The sequence below is a fragment of the Notothenia rossii genome (genome assembly GCF_949606895.1).
Source record: "Notothenia rossii genome assembly, chromosome: 2".
Classification (NCBI taxonomy): Eukaryota; Metazoa; Chordata; class Actinopteri; order Perciformes; family Nototheniidae; genus Notothenia; species Notothenia rossii.
The window spans coordinates 44,267,749-44,292,280 of NC_136904.1; the positions used below are offsets into that span (position 1 = coordinate 44,267,749).

Consider the following 24,532-nt stretch of genomic DNA (forward strand, 5'->3'; position numbering starts at 1 on the left):
AAGCTGGTACCACTACATGTTTTTAAAGCTCGGTTGGATGCTCCACAGTCAGATGCTGTTGATACCTGTACATGTGGATAGATATGTACATTGTAATCCCTGTAATTTTTGCTGTATGATGTCCTTTTGTTGTTCTGTTGTTTATGTTTTTATGTCTTCATGTGGAACCTACTGCTGCAGGTCTCCCTTGAAAAATAGATCATTGATCTCAATGGGATTTTACCTGGATAAATAAAGGTTTTGAATTGAATGTCGAGCATTAACTGCAAGTCACTCAAATGCATAAACTGGAGAATAATTATGTTACAAGTGTTACAGAAAACATATCCAAGTGTAACAAACATCCAGTATTAACCTTACTGTTTTTTTACTAACAGTAACCAACTAATAATTTTCATGAAGTGCATATTTATTCCAAACTCACAATATATATATATATATATATATGTAATAAAACATAATGCACAATGGTACACAGTATCCAAACTCTTTAGGCACTGGTCAGAGGCATTCATGTAAAGCAGATCACCAGAATCCAATACCGGTAAAAACGTTGCAGAGATCAAATGTTTCCTTGTCTGAAAGGAGAAACCTAATTTTAAAACAACATTTTCAGTGTGTGACTTGAAAGATAAGTTCTGATCAATAATAAAAGCTAGATATGTGTATGTAGTGACCCTTTCAATGTCAATGTCAGTCCCTTGAACAGTACAAATGTTGGGGAGAAAAGAAGTTAACTTTTTGCGATTTGAGAATATCATGAGTTTGGAGTTGTCTGCATTTAATACTAACTTGAGTTGAGATAAATGGGATGGAATAACATCAAAGGCAGACTGGAGGAAATCAAGACTTTACTCTATAGAAGAGGATGAACAATAAATAACAGTATCATCTGCATAAAAATGGAAAGCAGCATTTGAAAGATTATTAGAGATTATTTACATACAGTATATGGTGAAATTATTGGTCCTAATATGGAACCTTGGCGCACACCCTTTCAAATCAAATCAATCAAATCAAGTTTTATTTATATAGCACATTTATAAACGATTTTTGGTCGAGCCAAAGTGCTGTACAAATAATAAAAATACCCTACAGTAAAGACATTTTACAGCTAATACAACAGCAGTTTGTTCAGAATATCAGTATGAGAAGAAAACGACACCCTTTGTCCTTAGACCCTCACATCGTACAAGGAAAAACTTCAAGAGAAAACCCCCGGTTTAAAGGGAAAAATGGGAGAAACCTCGGGGAGAGCAACAGAAGAGGGATCCCTCTCCCAGGACGGACAGACGTGCAATAGATGCCGTGTGTAAATCGAAGAGATAATACATTTTACAACATAGGTAGACCGAATGTTAGGAAATGCATGCGTCTATAATAATAGGATGAATCCACGAAGATGTCAACAATCCTGTGGGAGCCTTCAGGGAGGCAGCACGACGAGACCCAGGCAGGACCGCAGAGACAGGTTCAGCCACGACCCGAAGTCCACGACTTAATCCAGAACTCAGGATAGAGGATCCAGGAAGCGGGACCACAGCAAGAGGATCAGCCTCGACTCAAGATCACATCAAGATACAAAAGAAGAAAAATTTGGCTGGGTTAATCGGAACATGAGAATACACAGATACAGACAGACAGAAGGAAGAACAAGCACTCCAAGCAAAACATTTTTTTAAAATTGAAGTTAAATGCATCAATCTGGTGCACTTTGAGAGCAAAATGAAGAGATATATGGATACCTCTCAACATCCATATGAAACAACTGTAAACAGATTTACTTTGTCTTTATGGATTCGATTGTGGACTTTATTGTGATTGCTGCACATTATCCCTTACTTAATAAATAGTTTTTTTGATAATCTATTATATAGAAAAGTATATCATATTGATATATAATATATAATTCATTGATAATATATAATATAATCAAATATAACAATCAAAACGAAATAAGTAGTATTAAGTATTAGGGCTAAGAAAATATTGTACATGTGAAATAGTTTTATGTATTGATTTAAATTGACATGCATACGCTAAGAAAAATAGTCCATTGTTACTGTTGGAACTAACGTACCAACGGCACTGAACATATTACATATTACCTACCATATTACGTTATATACTTTTTACCTTCAATTTCTCTTGTTCTTCTCCTCATTCGTCTTTGTTTTTCTTCAAGTTTTATTGTATTTCTTCAAGTTTTTATCTTGTTGGTCGAATGCACTTAAGCGTCAGCTAAATACAATGTAATGTAATGATCAAAAAACCCCTCTATACTCTAGACAGCGTGGGTGAATTGCCGTACAGCCAATCACAATGCGTGACGTCATTACGTCGTGACGTCACTGGTAAGAGACGGACCCCGAACACATATGGTACCCCGAACACATCTAGTACCGACACCGGTTAAAGGGTTATGGCTAGAAAGGATCCGTCTAATGTAAATATGACGTCACGTTCTCGTTCTAACTCTCGTTGTAATCGGAGCGGCTCGGTTGTAATCGGAGCGGCTCGGAAGCGCAGTAACGTGGCTGAATGTTTACGTTTGGGATGGCGAGAAACTAAACTATATTAAGTATGTAAATACTTGTTAGCGGTCTTGCTGTTGAAAGAAGAATGACAACACTGTAGATCAGCAACACTATGGTTTATTTTGTATTCACAGGCAAGTCAACGTTGTTGCAGTAAAAGTCCCAAGATAGGTCCTGGTGCAATAAAATATATGTTGCATGTTACTGCTGTAGATGTGTTTACCTCTTTTATATCCCGTTGGGTAGTTTAATCTTCAGCAATACATCATATTCTATAATATCATCATATATGCGTAGCTTTGTCTCTGTCATATCTTTCAAAAGTAAAGTGAAACAGCTGTTTTCAGTTTTGTGATGTATTTTCCAGCTGATCCAAGAGGCTTTTTAAACACCTTACTTGGCTTAAGAGGGAGGGGAATTTTATTAACACTTTATCCTTCAGTTTATCAAAAACATTACATCAACACATTTGGAGATCCTAATTTGAATTCAGTCTGTAATTTGATATTAAGGTTTTAATAATGAAATGAGGTCATGAATCGAGTTCAAGGTTAAGATCATCTTTATTATCCTATGTACAAAAATTAACATACAACATTAATATAACAGTAACGAATAAAACAAAATAACATTATGCAACTCTGATCTTCTTGCTGATACTTTTCAAAGTTACTTTTACATTTGCTCTACTTCTCCTGCTACTGTTTGCTCTGCTTTCAACTTCTCTTTCAACTCTGCTCTTTACTCTGCTTTCCCTGTTTCCTCTGTTCTCCTCTCCTCATCTTCTCCTCAGACTATCCTCCTTTTGCTGTATCCTCTCCTCTCCTGTTCTCCTATCCTCATACTCTCCTCCTTTTGCTGTTTCCTCTCCTCTGTTCTCCTCATCTCCTCAGACTCTCCTCCTTTTGCTGTTAGATATTTAGACTGTAATGACAGCTTATGATATACTTTTTATAACTACATAAATCACATGCAACGGATTAAAAACGTTGTTTTACTTACCACCTCTTTACAGCTCCATTCATCTCCAAGCTTCCAACATTCACCTGGCGGTGGTGCCTTGGATGAAAACAACTTTTGATATGATACAATACAACAACAATAGTTAACACCTATCCACAGCAATAAGCACAATGAGAAGACTAATGGTCTCTTTTATATCAGTTTCTATTGGAGTGAAATGAACTGTGCCATGTCACATAGGATTGGAATGGATGATTGGCTGTGTTTTGTGAATATAGAGGAGATGGCAAAAGTAAATATACTTTGTTCTTACCTAAAGCATCTATCCTCCTCTTCGTACCCCTGCCTGCTCCTCCCGCATTAGACTCTGGGGACTTAGCTTTTAAAATCTTGTTCAAGCTGTCCACTCTGTAGTTGGATCTCATGACCTCAGCTTTATGACCCACCCGGCCTGAAAAAGGGTGTCTACGATGGCTGGTACTGAGAGGTGTTATGGTCCTCTTCTGCCTTTTGTGTTTGGGGGGCGTGAAGGTGAGAGGAAGACTACTGTCATGTGGGGTGTGTTGCTTTACGCCCTCCAAAAGATAATTTAGTCTTGATATCACTGTACACATGAACGTCTCATCCTGTAGGTGGTATGTGTGCTCAGTAATTTCCTGCAACAAGGTCCCACACTGCTGTCGTTTCCTATCTCTTGAGGACTTTGAGTGGTTACCACTGCTCTGATTACAACGAGAGTTAGAACGACGTCTCTTCCCGCGTCCCGCCCACCCCGACCCTTTCCGATTACAGCCGAGCCGCTCCGATTACAACGAGAGTTAGAACGAGAACGTGACGTCATATTTACGGGGTTCTCAACCTTTTTTGGGCCAGCGCCCCCCTGTCCATTATCCAGGTCTCTTACCGCCCCCCATCAAAATAAGTAGACTTATTTTCTTCCCTGAATATTAATGTTGACTAAAATTCTGTGTTATATCATTTAAAAAGAATGTCACTGAATGCCAAATAATAGATTTGATTTAACTGGGCAGTTGGAATATCATTATCATTAGTTTACCAGAGAGCAGAAAAGCCATGTGAATGTGAATTAAAATGATATTTATGAGTGTTAAACAAACTCAGACAAGGGCAGAGAATACAAACAGACTGCTACGGAACAGCAGCAATTTCACACATGTCCAGTGCAGAACAAACAGTAGGCTACAAAACTGTACATTAGGCCTACAGAACTAACAGGTCGGAAAGGTGTTGCATTTCGCCGAATTGCGGGGGGGGGGAAGGTTAGTGTGAGCCCTGCGCTTGGTGGTTCTCCGCCAGTTTCTTCACTGCGGGTTGCAGAGAACTTAGTTTCAGTCGCAGTGCACCTGAGGCCGTCAAGTTCAAGCGATTGCGGTACTTGGACTGCATGTGGAGGACCTGGCTGAATCCCTGCTCCACGAGGTATGTGGTTGGGAAAGCCAGAAGAAGCAGCCTCGCTTTCTCCCAGAGAGCCGGGTAACGCTGAGAGTATTTGACCCACAAGTTGCCCCAGCCAGAGGTGCGGAAAATAGCCTGGGCCTCATCGTCACTCTGGATGTCGATGAGATGCTCCTGTATTGCTGGCTCGCATTCCGCCACGTCCGCCTGAAAGGGCTGCACCACCCAGGTGGGAACATCGAGGTCCAAAAGATCTCTGAAGTGGATCTTCAAATCGGCATTCACCATCCTCAGGTGGTCTGTGTAAATGAGAAGGCGCTCATCGGTAAGAGCCTCAGACACCTGCAATGAGTATAACCAGGAAATTGTTATCGGTGCAGAATGTTACCATCTGATTTTAAACTGGTTATTTTATTGCTAATTAGTTTACTAATTGATGTTTCTTTATTCTCATAATACATTCAGAACATAAGTTATTTATACTAACCAGGAACACAAATATAGTGTTGCATAGAGTAGCCTACATTTATTACATGTATTATTTATTATTATCATTATTTAGTAGCCTAGGCTAGATCACCTTGGTCAACAGCGGGAAATGAGCAAACTGCCTCCTGCCTATGCTCCGGTATAGATCCAGCCTGGAGGTGAGACTGTGGATGACCGCCTTAGTCTGGATCAGAGTAACTCCTTTTCCTTGGAGCTTCAGCGTTACTTCATTCATTTTGCCAAAGAAGTCTGTGAGGTACATGATGTCGCAGCGGCTGGATGACACCTGTTCCCCGAGAGCTGCATCCACCTCCTCCAGGAACTCCACGATGCTGTCAAACAGCTCACAAAAACGAGCAAGGCAGTTTCCTTTTGAGAGCCAGCGGACATCAGTGTGGAGAAGAAGACGCTCAAAGGTCTCATCATTTTCCTGACACAGCTGTCGGAACAATCTGTTATTCAGGGCGTGGGCTTTTATTTTGTTTATTGCCTTTACTGCAACATTGAGAGACTTGTGGAGAGGTGGACTTTTAGATTTGGCCACAAGTAGTGTCACGATAACGCTAGAGGGCTAGCTGGTGACATGACAAGACATCGTGCCGGGAGCGGACCGGAAGTCGTTGTAATTTTGAACAAACAGCTCTGTGTGGAGCAGCCTGGCTAGCCAGCTCTTCCATGTCGTAGCAGACATAGAAACGGGTATTATTTTCATAAACTGACCACTTAGTTCGAATCTGTTAGTGGAATTTGTCATATCAAAACATATCAAAATTTAACAAAGTGACACAGATTATTAACAGTCGCGATCCCAAAATTACAACGACTTCCGGTCCGCTCCCGGCTGCTTTTTGTAGGGTACGTTCGTAAATGCGCTCAGAGCGCTCCGAGCGTCCCCGTTCCACAGTCCAGAGCGCTGCGCTCTGAGCGCTCACAGCTGGGTGCTCTGGCGGAACAGACGGGTTGTCCGAGCGGACTGACCGTTCGTGCATTTACGAACGTACCCGTAATAACACTGCTGACAGCTGACCAATCGCAAGCAGAGTTGTGGTTTCCTATAGCAACAAAAGATGCTGACAGCTGCTTTTTGTACAGGAAAAGACGCTGTGGGTGGCCAGCGTTTTTCATGACAAAAAGACATTATTCGTGAACGCCCCCCAAGAACACCTCAACGCCCCCCTTTCAAAAATATTGCTTCCAGCGCCCCCCGACGTTCTCTGAACGCCCCCTGGGGGGCGGTACCGCCCCCGTTGAGAACCAGTGACGGATCCTTTCTAGCCATAACCAATATATAGAGAGGTGACGGAGCTTCGTGCGGGGGCTTCCGACCGGAACCACTGCGAGACAACAGCTGCCCTGTCTCCTCCAACTCCTCTCTTTGTTTCATTACCATGCTACTTAATTAAAGTAACCAATTTGAACCTTTTCAGAGCCTCCATTAGTCTCTTTATTTCAAGCTTCTCTGGACCTGTATAGGAAAGGAGTAAGCAGAGGGTCGAGTTGTCGATTCTTGTTCCGTTTTCTGTGACTATCTGCCTCACCCCCTTAGACTTTCAGTTGCGCGCGCTACTAAAGAGACGCACTACCATGGAAACCAAACAATGGTGTAGCTGTATTAAAGTCCGAGTGGAAACAGTCCTGAGTAAATCTGATTGTGTCAGAAATCGGGAGAAATGCGGGAGAAATATGACCCCGGGAGGAAACCGGGAGAGGGCAGTGAAACCGGGAGTCTCCCGTGAAAATCGGGAGGGTTGGCAAGTGTGAGTATGACTAATGGGTGCAGTAGAGAAAGTGAGTGAGTGTGGTTAACAGGTGAGTCAGGTGAATGGAAAACTACTGGTGAATGACAGGTGAGTAATGGAGCAGACTGTGACAGTTATGCATTTAACTGAATGACAATATATGTCAATGCATATTCTTCAATATAGGAACATCACTTATGTATACAACCTGAAAATAAAACATACCTTCAAAATGTACAAATTTGAATAGCCAATGTAACAAAATACATTTACAAATGTGAGAAATGCAGAAAAAACTCAAATAAAGTGCAGACTATTGCAAAAATACATCAGACTTGTTTCTTCAAAAATAAATCAGACTTGTTTCCTCTATATAGTCAGCATCATTACTTATATCCACATCAGATTGTTAAGAAATTAACAATAATAAATGGTCAGAAGTTTTATAATTGTCTAACAAATTGTCAATTTTACTTAGGTAAGCTTAGCTTCACTACCTTTACCATAAAGCGTCAAATTGACCGTTTGGTAGAGCATGTTTTGAAAAATCCTTAAACCCTTTTTAATCTTTCTTTTTTGTATTAAGTTACACAGTTATGATCGGTAAATCCTTAAATACTATATTATGTCAATAAATTAGAGACTGCTGACACAGGTGGAATTAAGTAAAACACATTTTTCAATAAGATATAGTGACTCAAAGTGTTCTCTACCACAGGGTTGTGCAGAGTTTAGCAGTATTGCATAATATTGATGTTGTGTCTTATTTTTAGACAATACTTTTGTAATTTCAGAGGTAATAAACTCAGGCTCTAGGTGCCCCTAATGAAATCTGAGACTGTAATGCCCCTTTCACACTAACGCGTTTTCAGGGCCGGCTCGGAGCTAGAGCCTGAAAAGTACCTGTTTTTCCTCTTCACACCGCAGCGGCGCCGCCTCTTAGCTCCGGAATCCGGTTCGTTTCCAGCTCCAAAAAATTGTCGGTCTAGAAGCAAGACTCCGGAGCTAAGAGGCAGCGCCGCTTACGTCGAGGCGTGCAGGAAACCACACACTTATAAAAAAAAAAAACACTTTATAAAGTCAGGCAACACTAACCAGGCTTCGTGTGATTCTGTTTATTTGTACCTTACTTTGACCATCCATTCGCTGTTATTGATCATTGTGGAGAGCAGGCAGACGTTTTATTTTGTATTATAGCAGCTATAGGATGGAATCAATACATGGGCTGCACAGGTTGTGCTGTCGGACTATCACAAGTAGAATCATAATGAAAAGGTCAAATGTGCCTGTAGAAAACGGCTTATGCCACAATAGGATAGCAACAAGTAGTCAAGTTAGTCAGATTAGCTTTGGTTGCTATGCTAACTTCACCCATTGTATACCAGAGAGACTTTCATAACAGCGTTGTGATGCCAAACAGCGTCAATTCAGACTGACACACATTCACTTAAGGGGAACTGGGGATATGTATCAGCTGCTTGTGTGACAGTCAGACAGTGAATACTTTACAGTGGCCGCTGCTGTGTGAGCTAACCCGGAGCTAACGGGAGAATAAACTCCAGTGGACGAGCAGCACTGCAGCGGTCGGTAAATGCCGCTGAAACACATTAATAAACAATGAACCACGGCACTCTGGAGAAAAGTATAAGCTTGGAGAAGTCGTTATTTAATTTAATCTGGCTTCGTATGATTAAAAGCAACACGATCATCGGCCCGACGCAGTCCCCCGTTGTTGTTGTTTTAAGCTCTGTAACGCTGTTTGGGAGCAAATCAGCGACCTAAACGGTGACGTCATGACGCAGCAGCGGCAGCACCAGTCGGGCTCTGGGCGGTGTGAACAAAACGGGAGCAGAAAAGGGAAACCGGAGCTGAACCAGAAAAGCTCTAGCACGGAGCTAGAACGGGAAAAGCGCTGGTGTGAAAGCCGCATAAGTGTCTGATCTACTTTCCATTAAGTTGAAGTAGCACATTAGCATGAGGTTTCCTAGTTTTGTTCACTTGCCTATTGCATCCTAAATGCAATGAGCAACAGTGAAGTTACTTCATTCAATAAAAAAGGAAGCCTTTTTTCGACCAGAAGGCACAGTTGCATTTGTATTGTTCTCACTGTTTTTTAAATAGAACCCTCTGAAAAGTGGCTACAACAGACTGAATGGCTCATATGCATGAAAGAAGACGGGGTTCAACAGAAAACAAGAAGTTGCCTAACATTTTAGTTAAAGTCCAGCCAATTGAAACGCAGCCTCTGTTCAACTACATACTGTCGAAGCACTGAATAGCAGCCTTCTTTTGTAGCATGACAGTTTCAAGTGTCAGATGCTCCAATATGACCAGGCTTCCTGATTCATAGGGGCTTACTCGGCAGCCATTTACAGTCATTTGGAGCACTTATGCCTCACATGTGATTCTAGTTAAAAGAAAATAGAAATGGGTCTTTTGTCTTCCATTCTCATCTTTGTTCACATTAAGAGCTATTGGTCCTTTCTTCTCTCTTCTTTCCTCTTTCTTCTCTTTAGAAATGCTAATTGCTCTCATTGCTTTTCTCTGAAGTTGCAATTTTGGGACAATAATCTGATGGTTGTTTTCAACATCAATAAGTCAATTAAAAACATATATATTTCCATGTATTTCTTAACATGTAGACATTTGTACTGAGGAAAGCACCAAGAATGTAAAATCCTTTTTAAAATATGACATCTTTGCAATTCACTGGCAACTAACTAACTCTTATTTTATTTCACTCCAGTCCTGCCTTCCCCACAGTCGCCTGCTTTCCGTTTCTCTACCCAGCCTTAGAGTCTACCCTGCCCTGTTTGTCTAGTTTGCATATACCTAGCTTTCCAGCCTTTGCGTTTGGGTTCAAGCTTGCTGTTTTTCTTGGCCATTACAGTATAACTTTGGCCATAATGAACCAATCCGGTTGACGGCCTGTCTCATCATAGTCCATACAACTTAGACCTTCTCCATGGTTCTGCTCCATCCCAGAATAAAACATCAATTTATTTACAGCAAACAGTTAACACCTTTTGTCACAAGTAACCCTCAAAGTTGATTAGTGTGGTTCATTTTTTTACATAGTTGGAGAAACTGTTCTGAAATCCATTTTTAAACTGTTCATTAACTGTTGATTTACTACATATGAAGAGGAGGTTGTAGAAACTATAACTTTTCCTCCTGTCATGCACTTTTTTATTACAAAACAATATTCTTATAGTGAATCTGCTGTTTTTGAGGTCCTGTAGCTCCAGTTGGATGAGACTTTTTCATGGACCGGACTCTCCTCAAACTGACCATCAGAGAAGAAGCATCCTTACTGTCAGTATGAAGAAGAATGTGACTGCAGAGTTCTATTACCTGCTCCCACCACTTCAGTACATAAGAAACACTCTACTGGATGGAGGAGATGATTTGAACACTTATGTGTCCCTGATTTATATTTCAATGGCATTGTCTATGAATGAAGTGCTTTATTTTTAAGAAGGGTCATTTTCTAAAGGATTGTATCTACTAAATGTTAACTGTGTGTACTATATGTAATTCCTTAAATACAGATACTTGGCAGATAGTATCTGGTTTACAGTCAAACTATATTACGGTGTTGACAGATTAAACTAGGAATTCTACACTGTTGTCTCCAGCATTATCAGCCTTCAAACAGATACGATATTACTTTATTTGTCAGATCAAGTCTGAAATTCGACTTGCGTCACAGCAGCTCCATGTCCAACATCAACAGACAAATATCCAGACACAAATACATGAAACACAAACAAAAAAACATTTAACATAACAGCACAATCAGTGAGAGAAAAGCTGCTCAAAGAGCCTTCAGCGTGCATTTGATCTGGGATTAGATAATATGTAATTTAATCATTTTTATAGCAGACGTTGTTGGGGAAATATTTCCGTAGGCCCACACCTTTGACTCCAACACACTCTCACTCCCTAAACGTCCAGGAGCGACGCTTGGTCAGGGTCCCGTGGCGTGCATTTGGGACGCACCAAGGCTCCTTCAGCTTCATAAACGGACGCAAATACCGCATTTAAAATCTGAAGAACTCAGTGTGCATCTAGACCGGGAGACGACACTACCTATTGACTCAGCAATCACTGTAAGTTATATTCTTGTTTAAATAGACTTCTCTGTTTCATTTATTCTACTCTGTATAATTGTTCTGTAGTTATTGTAGCTGAAACTGCGCTTTTTTGAGACTTTAAATCTCAGATCTGCTCAACAGAACCTGTTACACAAGTCTCAGTGGGTCACTCGTCTCAACCCTGCATTACAATAGACAGGAAGACTCTTCTTCTTCTTCTTCTTCTTCTTCTTCTTCTTCTTCTTCTTCTTCTTCTTCTTTTCTTTAATGGCGTATCGCTTCCACTTGGAGCATATATCGCCACCTACTGTTGAGTTATTAAATGTTCATATTAAATCCTTGTCCTCAGACCAGTGTTTTTGAGGAATTTGAAGATCAGCTTGTTTGCTTCATTTCTTGATTTACTTTCGTATATTGCCTTGAAATCCATGTCATTGATGTTGAGTTGTTCCAGTGCAGTTTTCAGAATGAATCTTTGTCTGTTATAATCCGGGCAGCTAAAAAATACATGATGTATTGTCTCTGGTTGTTGGCAACCATCACAATTGCCATTTGGATGTTTTCCAATCAGATGCAATGATGAGTTTAGTCCAGAGTGTCCCAATTTTATCCTGCTGTTAATGCTCTGTTCTCTTCTACTACTCCCCCAAGTGCTTCCTGTTCCTACTTCCCTTTGTATCTGATATAAATGTCTTCCTTTGGTGTTACTGTCCCATAGTTTTTGCCATTGTTGCTTGATAACCACTTTTGTAAAAGATTTGACTTCTGCTCTACTGATGGGTACTATAATATCAATCTGGTTTGCTTTCAAACCACATTTTGCCAGTTGATCCACTACTTCATTCCCTCCAATACCCACATGCGCTGGAACCCACACAAATTGAACAACAATTCCCAGATGAACTAACAGGCTTTGTAAAATGTCATGTAAAATGTCCTGACGACATTCTGAAGAGAAGTTGTTTATACTCTCCAGAGCTGCACTGGAGTCAGAGCAAATGACCACTCGCATTGGCTGTATTTCCTCTACCCACTGAAGTGCTAGAGAGATAGCCATCATCTCTACTGTATATACTGCAATGTGATCACTTGTACGCTTTCCCACTTTGACTTTTAACTCAGGAACATAAAATGCACAACTAGTTAGACCATTTTCTGGATTTTTGGATCCATCATTAAATATTTTTATAAAGTGCACATATTGTTCATGTAGAACAGTGTTCACATAAGCCTGTACATTGATTTTGTTTTTCATTGAATGTAACCGTTTCAATAGTGATAAATCTACTATAGGTTGAGGTAGCAACCATGGTGGAACAGCTGATAACAACACCGTCGGACTAATATTCCATTCTTTAACTTTGAATTCCTTACATATTTCCAAAACACAAACACAAAAGCTTTCTTTTTTTATTTTGTTACTTTCCCAACTTGTTTGTAGGCCTACAGTTTGTTTAGTAGGGTGAGTATCTTTATGACCCTGTAGATTTGCCCAGTAATGAACAATTAACTGCTTTCTCCTCAAAGAAATAGGTACTTCTCCGACCTCTACCTGAAGTGCCGACACTGGTGTAGATCTTACTGCCCCACAGCATATCCTTAGTGCTTGTGCCTGGACTCTATCTAATTTTTGAAGAGAAGAATATGCAGCTGAACCATACACTATTAGTCCATACTCTATGGCTGATCTTATTAAGGCTGTGTATACGTTCCTCAAAGCAGCTTTATCAGCCCCCCACTTAGTGCCTGCCAAGCACCTCATAACATTTAAAACCCTTTTACATTTATCTACGACTTTATCAATGTGAGTACTCCATGTGACTCATAGCTCCATCATCTGCAAAAAGTGACTTACCAATATCAGATCCTACTTGTGTATATATATCATTGATCATGATAGAAAATAATAGAGGACTGATGACACTCCTCTGCGGGGTTCCATTTTCAACTTCATGCCTTCGAGAATATGACTTGCCAACTCGGACTCTGATGGCACGGCCAAACAAAAAATCCCTAATCCAATTATATACATTACCTCCCAGACCCATAATGTCCAGCTTTATTAATAATCCTTCCTTCCACATCATATCGTAAGCTTTTTCCACATCAAAGAATACAGCTACAACACACTCCTTATTCGCTTGGGCTTTCCTGACTTCAGACTCCAGGCACAGCAGTGGATCTAAAGTACTCTGCCCTCTTCTAAACCCACTCTGATAAGGAGTCATTAGTTCAATGTAGTATGTCAGCCTTTCTGTTATCATTCTTTCCATAACTTTACACAAGAGTGATGTCAGAGCTATAGGTCTATAACTGCCTGGACTGATTGGATCTTTCCCAGGTTTCCTAATAGGAATAATGACTGACTCTTTCCATATTATTGGCAGCTTCCCTTTCTCCCAGATCTTATTGTACATCTCCAGCAGCTTTCCTAATGCAAAATCACTTAATTTGGTCAACATTATATAACATACATTATCTTTCCCAGGAGCAGTCATTTTACACTTACTTAATGCTCTTCTCAACTCTTGAATATAAAAAGGTATATTTACAACACTCTGTGACGAATGTCTTTCTTCATATACATTAGGATGTTCATCTAACACCTCCTGCCTCCTGATCTTACCTTCTTCTGTCAAATTTTCCGAAGAATGAACTTTGACAAAAACATTTGCTAGAATTTCTGCCTTCTCCAAAGCACCAGTGGCAACTTCCCCTCCAATCTCTAATACTGGCAGGTTACTCTGATGTCTTATTCCCCTCATCTTCTTAATCATTCCCCATACTTTATCAACACTCACTTTTTGCTCTTTTAACAATGTTCCTTACCTGAGCCTGTGCCTTTTTATATTCTAATAAATTATGTAATGAATGTGTCTTTCTTAGCTTTCCAAACAGCCTGATTTTGTTTCGGATTGCATCATTACATTCTTTGTTCCACCACGGTACCATCTTAACACATTTACTAAGTTTACCAGTTTTATTCCCAATAGTTTGATTAGCGCTTTTAATTATATTTGAAGTAAATTGCTCATTTATTTCATCAATACTTTCTGCCATATCAATCTGATCCAATTCATTATCGCACAATTTAGCAAACATCTCCCAATTTGCTTTAGAAAAAGTCCATCTCATGATACCGTCTAGCTCAACCACATGATTTATATCAAACTTGATTATAATCGGAAGATGATCACTCCCAATACTGTTATTTGCCAATACTTCCCAACTGCTAACAGAAGCTAATTCACTTGTCACAAGAGTTAGGTCGATCGCAGACTCTGTTCCATCTCTAAAATTGATCCTTGTACCTTGCCCATTATTTAAACAAACTAATTCCTTTGCCTCCATTAAATCCTCCACCACCTGTCCGTTGTAATCTGTTGATCTCCCTCCCCACATTGTATTATGTGCATTAAAATCACCACACCATATTATTTCATTTCCTTGGCAAAGACTGTCTAATTCCTCTATTTTGAGTTTATTACATGGATTATAAAAATTCAGGACACTAATTTTCCTTTTATTAATCCAAACTTCTATACCCACTATTTCTAAATCATGACTGTTCTTAAATGTTAGCTTACAGACATGACTTCTCTGATAAAGATTGCACATCCCCCTCCCTGGCCATCATTTCTATCTTGTCTTATAGCAGTATATCCCCCAATTATGAAGTCCAAATTAGTCTTCAGCCATGTTTCTTGAATACAAATAACGTCTGGTTTTTCTTTTAACTGATATATATAGGTCTTGAATTCTTGTCCATTTGCAATAAAGCTTCTAGTAGAGATGTCCCGATCCGATCACGTGATCGGGGATCGGAGCCGATCACGTGATTTTCAAAAGATCGGAATCGGGAGGAAAAAAATCGGGGATCGGGATTTTTTTTTATTTTTTATAAATATATTTTTTTAAATGTTGTATTCAGTGTTACAAAACAAAAATGACCATGTTCAAGTCTTAAAGTCATTCTGAGGCCTTAGTTTTGGTTTCAAATTACAGAACATCATGTATGTGTTGCTTCTTTGGGGCTTGTTTTCATAGACCTGGTTGCTTATTTCTCTCAAATCTGGCAACAGAGTGGGCAGGGCGCAGTGTCTAATTGTAGCAGTAAGCTAACGAGTACTGAAAGCTTTATTTTGTTTTGATGCAATGCTGCACAACTGAACTGATCCAATGCTGCTGTGAAAGAAAGAAGCTATATCCATGTTGGATAGAATATCCAATTTAAATAAAAAAAATAACCTTAAGGGACAACTTGAATGCTTTTTTTCTCCTCTTAATGCATTGCATAAAGATCGGATCGGGAAAAATCGGTATCGGCAAATTGTCAAAATTAAATGATCGGAATCGGATCGGGAGCAAAAAAAGGTGATCGGGACATCCCTAGCTTCTAGCATTCCATTGCAGAATGAGAAAAAACATTAATCTATTCATTAATCTGTGAATCATCATTATTGGTGGCTAGCATATCATGTATCATTTCAACGGTTATATCCTTTATCCCCAAAAATTCACCTGCTGCTTCCACTATTGTTTTCAGTCTTGACCTCTTTTTTGTTTGTTGTAAAGCAAAATTCAACACTTTTCCAATAAAGGCCACAAATTGGTACTTATTAACAATCAATGCATCCTCTCCTATCTGTTGGAGATCGGAGGATGTTTAAAACCAACCTCGTCTCCGCGTGTCGTTTGGTAAGCTGGGTAAATTCGTAAAAAAGGAAGGGATTAAGAAACACCAGAATGCAAGTTCAACAATAATCTTGTTTTAATGATAAAAAGTAACAATACAAATACAAAGGAAGTACTTCCTCCAATCTTACGGATCTGGTCAGTTTGAAGAAAATAAGAGACTATCACACACTTATGTGAACACTTTTTTGAGCTTTCCTTTGCCTGAGGGAGTTTGGAAAAATCTTTTGAAGAGAACGATGCTACTTGGGATTTCCTAGCTATGTTTAGTGAAACCTTTTCTGTTGCTTCAGCATATGAGACTTTATTTTGCACTTTGTATCTCTGCACTTCACAGCCCTGATACGCAGCACTATGTTCCCCACCACAGTTACAACATTTCACCTTAGCACCTGCATTACAACTACCATATTCGTGCAGGACCACTTTATGATCTGACAAGGAGAGTTTCTGGTCTTTAAAGTCAGGTTCCCAAACTATGACAGTAGTGAAAAAGACATAATTGACTCAATAAAAGCACGATAAAACATGATCATGGTCTTGTCAATTTTAAAATAGGACAGTTTCCTAAGACAGTACAAACGCTGGTGCCCCCTTTTGCACACAGCTTCAGTTTGGATCCGAGCTCAATTTTGAGTCAATAATTGTCCCGAGATATATGTATGATTGCACAAATTCTACTTTCTGATTCTGGATTGTTAAGACTTCATGTATGTGGGGATGTCTTCTAAAATCAATGATCATGTCCTTGATTTTGCTTATGTTCAGTTGTAGATAGGACTCCTCACACCACCTGACAAAGTTATCAATGACAGAGCCGTTGTTGTTCTCATTGTCCTGGAGCCTACTAACAATTCAGAGTCATCTGCATACTTTAAAATTGTCCTATTTTCCCACCTACATATTGTACAGTATAAATAATAGTGGCGAAAGGACACATCCTTGTGGGGAGCCAGTGGAGGAGTTGACTTGATCAGATAAGGTCCCATTCACCCTCACTCTTTGTGTCCTATTGGTTAAAAAATCAAGAATCCAGCCCATAAGATTATTGCTTATTTCAAATTGTTCTAAAAGTCTGCCAATTAGAATATGAGGTTGAATTGTGTTAAAAGAAGAGGAAAAATCAACAAATAAAAGTCTAGCATGAGATCCATTTCCCTCCAACTGTTTAAAAAATAAGTTAAATAAGGTGACCGTGGCATCCTATACTCTGTGTGGCCTGTAAGCAAACTGCAAGGGTTCGAGTGAATGCTCAGTCTTCCTTAAGATTTCTGCTCTGACTAGTTTTTCCAATGCCTTCATTAGAATTGATGTAAGTGCAACTGGTCTAAAATCATTAAGAGTTGTGGGGCCTCTGAATTTGGGAACAGGGACTACCACAGCATCTTTCCAAACCTTTGGCACATGCTGTGTCTGTAAAGACATATTAAAAATGTAGTGGAACACAGGGCTAAGTTTTTTTGTGCAAAGTTTAAGTAGACGACCGCAGATTTTGTCAGGTCCATGACCTTTTCCACTTCCCTCTGATCTATGTCAAAATGCTGATCTATCCACCTTGGGACCCGTTATCGTTTGAGTGGTCCGTTTCCGCGGTTCCGTTATGGCCTTGTGTGAGCGGGGAACGGGCTATACGAAAGAGAAAAGCAGCAGATACAACCCGTTTCGTTCCCGTGTAAACAGCGCCTCAGACTGTCTCCTGCTGCTCTTCTCCTTCTATTTATAGGCAGAGCTGTTGGTACAAATTGGCTCCAGGTGTGGCAACTCATTGTCAATCAGCATGGCAGAAGGGGTTAAAATTAGGGCTGTCAAGTTAACGCGATTAACGCATATGTATTTTTTGTCCTCGGCCGCCCCGTAGTTTCAGAGTGCATCGAGTTTAAAATACCATCTACAAGCTGATGCTGACAGCCCCGCTCCTGTCGCCTGCTTGTGGCAGACCACACTTCCACGCTCACCGGCAGGCCCGGACTGGCCATCCAACCCAGTCTCAAAGCATTTCATGTTCACCAACACGATTTTTAATCTATTGATTCGTGTTCACCAACACGATTTCCCCCTTTTTTTCGTGTTGCACAGCACGATTTTAAAAGCAATGTATTTCTATTGGTAGTCTCACGGCATTACGTGTTATAGGAAGACCGGAAGCTGTGTGGTTCCTAAAAACATGTTCTTACTCAATATCAAGCCACGATTATTGCTTTTATTTAAAATCGTATCATTTCTGACTTTTGTTGCTGTCTGTGAGGAGAATAAATGGGGCTCATTTTTCCTTCTAATTTGTTATTCTTTTCAAAATAACACACTGTTATTTAGTCAACAATAACACACAATTATCCTTGTTTTTATTTATTTGTTTGATTCTATAATCTCGGGCTTTTTTACCGTCCTTCAGGAACTGAATTTCAAAATAAAAATAACCGGAAACAGACGTAAGCCTATAAGGGACATTTCGAGCATCATCGAGTTTAGGATGGCCGAAGACACTACACTACCCATAATCCCCAGCTATCGTTTAGGACTACAGTCCCCGTGATTAAACTTCAAGTCGGGATTGGATGTTGGAGTGGCAGTGCGCCAAGGTTACGGAATCGAAACTGGATCGAACGTCCATGACTGCCCCTGAGCTGTGTTTTATTTGTTAACTTCATATTTTTCATTTCCTATAACATTTATTTTCCTCTCATATTAACATTGTCGATCATTGAGACAGCGTGGCGTCCAGAGTCTTATCCCGTTTTCCCACTTCCTCTGAGGGGACAGCACGGAGGGGGGGGCATGAAGAAAGACCTGCACCAGCTTCATCCATGCTGGCGTTACTGTTATCACCTGCTCAGTGTCATTTCATTTGACCAAATGTCTTTACTAGGGCCAGGACTCGATTAAAAAAATTCATCTAATTAATTAGAGGCTTTGTAATTAATTAATCGAAATTAATGGCATTTTTAATCACATATAAATATTTGACCTGAGAACAGTGAGAAGCAATTTTTTTTTCACATGGATTTTAGTATACCATTGAATAATGACTGAATACATAAGGTTAATAAACAAAACATTGTTTATTTTTTTCAAGGTGGTACTTAACCAAGACCAACAGAAAAGTGCAATTTTTGCCATAAAGTGTAGCAATAGCATATTTAGGAATATAGTACATTTCAGAGATTCAGGTAGCCTATAGGTAGGTAGACCTTCTGTAAACTATAACACTTTGTTTTTTAAGTAAAACACAATACTTTCAAGTACATTCAGAACATTAACCCTGACTATTAGAAAACATCTCTCTGTTGCTTCAGAGGCCATAACAGACTTTGTTGATTTACCAACATTTGATTTAAAAAATCTAATCAATTTCAGTCCAACTCTCTCAATAACCTTGGCCAAAACAATAAACAGTTCAACATAAAGTGCCAGTTGCACCAACAACGTAATAAATAGTTCAACATAAAGTGTAACATTTCAAATAAAATAAAAAAGTGCCAGTGATTGACCTCAATCAGTCCTATTCTTCCAATATCCTGATGAAAAATAAAATCTCTCTGTTGCATAGACCACTGTTTGATCAACGCGAATTGGGTGTGGGTCCTTGTACTCCGAGTCGGGCTAACGTCCACGCTAGCTGCTATATGTTTTGCATTGAGGTGATACTTGAGGCTTGATGTGCTGCGGTGATATGCAAATTCCTTTTTGCATAATTTGCAAACAACCGTGCTCTTATTGACGCTTCCATCCCTCCATTTTTTAAAACAAAATGTCCCATCCACGGGGCCAACCAAAGCGGTCTCATCAGCTTCTTCGTTCATGTTTGACTATTGTTCACTGTGGTTTGTTGTTGTCTGAAGTCATGAACGTTAGTTGGTGCTCCAGTATAATCGGTACCCCTGAAACTCATCCAGTGAGAAACGTTCCGCGGTGCAAAAATAAGTGCGATTAAAATGCGTTAATTTTTGTGTAATTAATTAATCTTAATTAACGCGTTAAAGTCCCGGCCCTAGTCTTTACATATACATGTAATATATTTTATTATTATCCACCTTTTTGTTTTATGTCCTTTTATTTAAAACATTCTTTGAGACTTCATCTGGTTCAAATTTCAATAAATGTAATTTGTATAATCATTCTTTTCTCTTTATTCTACATGAAAATGTTAGAGATTCCATTCAAATCTGTTGATTATTCATATCTTCCCTCAGGCTAGGAATAGTATGTCGAATTTGTAATGCTAAATGTATATCATTTTCTCACAGGATATAGAATGAAACAACACCGTTTTATCCATTGTGTATGAATGCTTCAGCTCTTCAGACCAACATAGTAAGATGTGAGCATGTTCCTAATTGTGTTGGTATGCAGCCAAGGTCTGGTCTGTTTCATAAAGCAAATCTGCCGCTTTTATATTGCAGAATTTGTTAAATTAAAGCAGTCTTTAATTGTTTGTCTAAACATAGCAATATATGCTTTTGAAACATGTCTTTGAACAAAATAATAGTATACAGTTTATATTGTGTATCACTTTTAGCTTGAAAATACATAGATGTGTTTTTTTCATCTATAAAATAAATAGACAGACACTTTATCAATCCCAAATTGGGAAAATATTTAACAGCAGCAGTGTGTTCAGGTATTAAAATATTTAAAGTTGGAATAAAGTATGAACTACACAACTCAAGTGTAATGCTCAGCAATCCATAAGAGAAGTCCGATATGTTCATGAAACTCCCCAGGAGACACCAACACTAACGTGGACGAGTGGACTCCGGTTTTTGCTGCATGAGTTGCACTGTATGATCTGTGGTGTAGTGGGCTGTCACTCAAAAACTGAGTAGCCAATGGGGACACACCCCTGAAAGTCCCGCCCACCTGGGATGTTTGTGTCCAAATCTCAAACAAAAAATGAGGGAGCGCAAACGAGAAGAGCTGCAGAGAGAGCAAAAGTCTGATCATTGAGAAAGAAGAAACAAGAACTGCAAACAAAGAAAAAAAGACTTATAGTTTACATGATTACACAAATGATTTGTTTGCAACTTATAGTTTTATTTTTTAAATTTATTTTATTTTGCTTGACTTCGTTTTTTTTTTTTTTAAACCAGTGATGCAAACACACATGGTGAAAAAAGAGAGAACGATTCGAAGCAGAAAAAAAAAAACGTAATAGAGAACTGCAGTGACGCGTCGTAAAACCCGGAAGTAAGTTAGCATTTTTAGCACTTCCGGTTCCTTCCTCAAAAAGCAATGCATTTTTTCCATAGGGTTTTGGAAAATAGCTCGAAATAAGGTCTGTGGTTGACACAAATCTAAGAGGTAAATCACGTTTTGTTCTACGACATTAAATACATCAGCAGTGACCCCACTGGGGATTTTTGAGGAGTTTACGTGTCTGAAAAACGATGGTTGTTACCGAATGGCTGAATAGGACTACAGAAATTGTCGAGACCGTTGTACGTCATTACGCCGAACACGTAAACACTCCCGCTAAGTTTGTTTTCCCCTGTGTTCTGCTTGAAAGCAAGTACCTGCCTATCTTTAGTATCTGTATATCTATATCTGACCATTAGAATCTGTATTTTTGAAATTGTCGTTTTTAACACCGTAGTTTTACAAATGATAGAATAATTAATTACCAGTGTGGATCAATACAGTAATATCTTATCTTAATTAATTAAGAAATATAACTATTATAATTAGTGTAGCAGCTGACACCTATTTTCAATATGGATTAATCTACCATTTATTTCTTTAGTTCAATTTTCATCTATAAAAATGTCAAAATAGTGAAAATGTTCACGAGACTTATCAAAGTGCAAGGTTATATCTTTAGATGTTTTGTTTTAGCCTATGTACTGTATGTCTTAATGCTCTTACAGTATATGTGACGGTGTGACTTCCATGAAACTAATATTTTATATCTTCCCAACAGACGAGCTGACAGGAAACCTAACACTCTAACAACCACAACATTGCAAAGGCGAGTAAATGTAAATTAAAAACAATTCACATTTTTTTTATTTCTTCTTCCTTGCAGTGAGGTGAAGCTGACCTTGCACTTGGTGCCAGTAAGGATGTTCCTCTCGCAGGCTGAATGTTTCTCCTTCCTTACTGACACAGAAGCCCTTGATTTGCAATGCTTCACTCATTGTCATTTCCCTGGCTCCGTAGGGACACTTTACCTCCAGCACAGCGGAAGACCCTACCAGACCATCTGGAGATGCCCCCAACAATCCTGATAGGGAGAGCCACAAATCTGACTCATGGACCTACATCTGAGTTGCAGTGGTGAATGCCCTGACGCCCTCACATTCATTCATAGTCCCCCACTGTACAGACAAAACACCATCAAGGGCCTGTTGTTGCCCTAGCACCCTGGCAATAAAGGAAGCAGTCACACGCTTTGACCTCAGGACAGCTCCAAAGTTGCTGGCAGTCAACCTTCCTTTCCTGAACAAATGCCAGTTTGGGTTGGTTCGCTGACCAGTGGTAGCCACCTGAATTGCCCTCTGTTGCTCTTCAGACAATGCCATGCTTGCCACAATTGCCTCAGGTCCCTGATGCCCAACAGATTTGATAATTTCAGGAACAGTAAGTGTTTCCAAGCTGTAGTGTTCCTCTTCTGGCTCGGGGGAGAGAAGCCAAGAAATTCCTGAGAACCTGCCCCCGAGTCTGTCCCTCAGCCAGTCACGATCTTCGGAGGTGGGCTCTCTTGTCAGCGGGTTAAATTAGTTATTGGTTTCAACAGTCACATTAAAACAGTTACTAAATCAGCTTACTATCACCTAAAGAACATATCTAGGATTAAAAGACTAATGTCACAGCAGGATTTGGAAAAACGTGTCCATGCTTTTATCTTCAATAGACTGGACTACTGCAATGGTGTCTTCACAGGTCTCACTAAAAAATCTATTAGAAAGCTGCAGCTGATTCAGAACACCGCTGCTCGAGTCCTTACCAACACTAAGAAAGTGGATCACATCGCTCCAGTTCTGAAGTCTTTACACTAGCTTCCTGTGTGTCAAAGAATATATTTCAAAATACTGCTGCTGTTTATAAAGCACTGAATGGTTTAGGACCAAAATGCATTTCTGACCTCCTGCTAAATGATGAACCATCCAGATCTCTCAGGTCTTCAGGGACTGGTCAGCTTTCTGTCCCCAGAGTCAGAACTAAACATGGTAAATCAGCGTACAGTTATTATGCTCCAAATATCTGGAACAAACTCCCAGAAACCGGCAGGTCCGCTGCAACTCTTACTACTTTTAAATCCAGGCTGAAGACTTTTCTTTTTGTCGCTGCTTTTAATTGAACTATTCATATCTTAGACTGCACTGTAACTTTTATGTATTTTTTCTTTTAATGTTTATTTTATTAGCTTTTCTTTTTAATGACTGATTTTAAATGCCATTTTCTTAATGTCTTTCATTTTTTGTAAAGCACTTTGAATTGCCTTGTGTTGAAAAGTGCTATATAAATAAACTTGCCTTGCCTTGCCTAATAAAGATTTCATGTGACACATACAATTGATTTGTTGATGGGAATTAATGTGAATAAATTAACTCTATGTTAACGGTACTCTTGCTATCACTACTCACCGAAACTATAAACCTTGTCCCTCATGCTAGCCCTGACAACACCGGTAAGCACACCTTCATCTAGGCTGCACTGTAACGTGTCCTGACTTGTAGTGGTTCTCTCCTCTATCTACACTCTTCTTGTCATCTTTGTAAAACAATATCAGACTGGTAATTGACACAGCCATGACTTCTAGTTAAATTCAGTGTGGCTAAAATGAAAAGCTTTGTTAAAATATGCAAGCACGCGAAAGTCAAATTCAGCTTTATTGTCAAAAATTCTACATGTGTTATACATCCAGAAATATCGAAATATCATTTCCCACAGTGTGACATGTATACATAAAACAAAAAGGGCCTAGATAAATGTGGTATACATTAAACAAAACGGGCCTAGATAACCGGGGTATACAGTTTAAAATGTTAATATATTTAAAGTGTTCAAAGTGCAGTTTCAGTGCAAGTCAGTTGAAACGATCTTAAGTTGGCGTGACGTTGAAGTCGTGCGACCCTGCTGCTGTACTGGCTTGTAGTTCGTTTATAGCATAACGTTAGCATTTTGCTTTTGGCGACTAGATTTATGATTCAAAAATTATAAAAGTAAGGTTGACATGTGGAGATTATCCGGCTGAACAAAACGTGATCCCTCTCTTAAATGTGTGTCGACCACAGACCTTATTTCGAGTTATTTTCCAAAATCCTATGGAGAATTTGCATTGGTTTTTCGCGAAGGAACCGGAAGAAGTTTACTTCCGGGTTTTACGACGCGTCACTGCGGTTCTCTATATACCATCTGACAAAGACCTGTGCTATAATGCTTCAATTAACTGGCTATTCTTTATAATATACTCAGATCAATAGGAGACAGAGATGTTAAGTTATAAATCAAGGGTTTTTATTATTATTTACAGCAGGGGTGGGTAACCTTTTTCCTTTCAATTTTTACAACATCCTCCGAGGGCCGTACAAATGATTGAACTCAACCTCTGCTTAAAAAAACTAAAATCACAGCCCATTAATTTGGCCTTTCTTTCATG

At 39.4% G+C, this 24,532-nt stretch overlaps 1 protein-coding gene and 1 long non-coding RNA gene across 2 annotated transcripts; both read right to left on the minus strand.

Annotated features, from left to right (window-relative positions):
* Window positions 1–3,081: 3,081 nt before the first annotated feature.
* On the minus strand, window positions 3,082–4,302 carry LOC307030325. The gene is made up of 2 exons (XR_013805618.1): window positions 3,814–4,302; window positions 3,082–3,596 (listed from the first exon to the last, which is right to left on the minus strand). It is a non-coding gene; the product is annotated as an uncharacterized lncRNA (long non-coding RNA).
* Window positions 4,303–4,373: 71 nt separating this feature from the next.
* Window positions 4,374–6,658, minus strand: LOC307028952 (zinc finger BED domain-containing protein 5-like). The gene is made up of 2 exons (XM_079664371.1): window positions 5,497–6,658; window positions 4,374–5,258 (listed from the first exon to the last, which is right to left on the minus strand). Exons 1-2 carry the CDS (start codon window positions 5,665–5,667, stop codon window positions 4,782–4,784), a joined length of 648 nt encoding a protein of 215 aa, XP_079520497.1. The 5' UTR covers window positions 5,668–6,658; the 3' UTR covers window positions 4,374–4,781.
* Window positions 6,659–24,532: the final 17,874 nt, after the last annotated feature.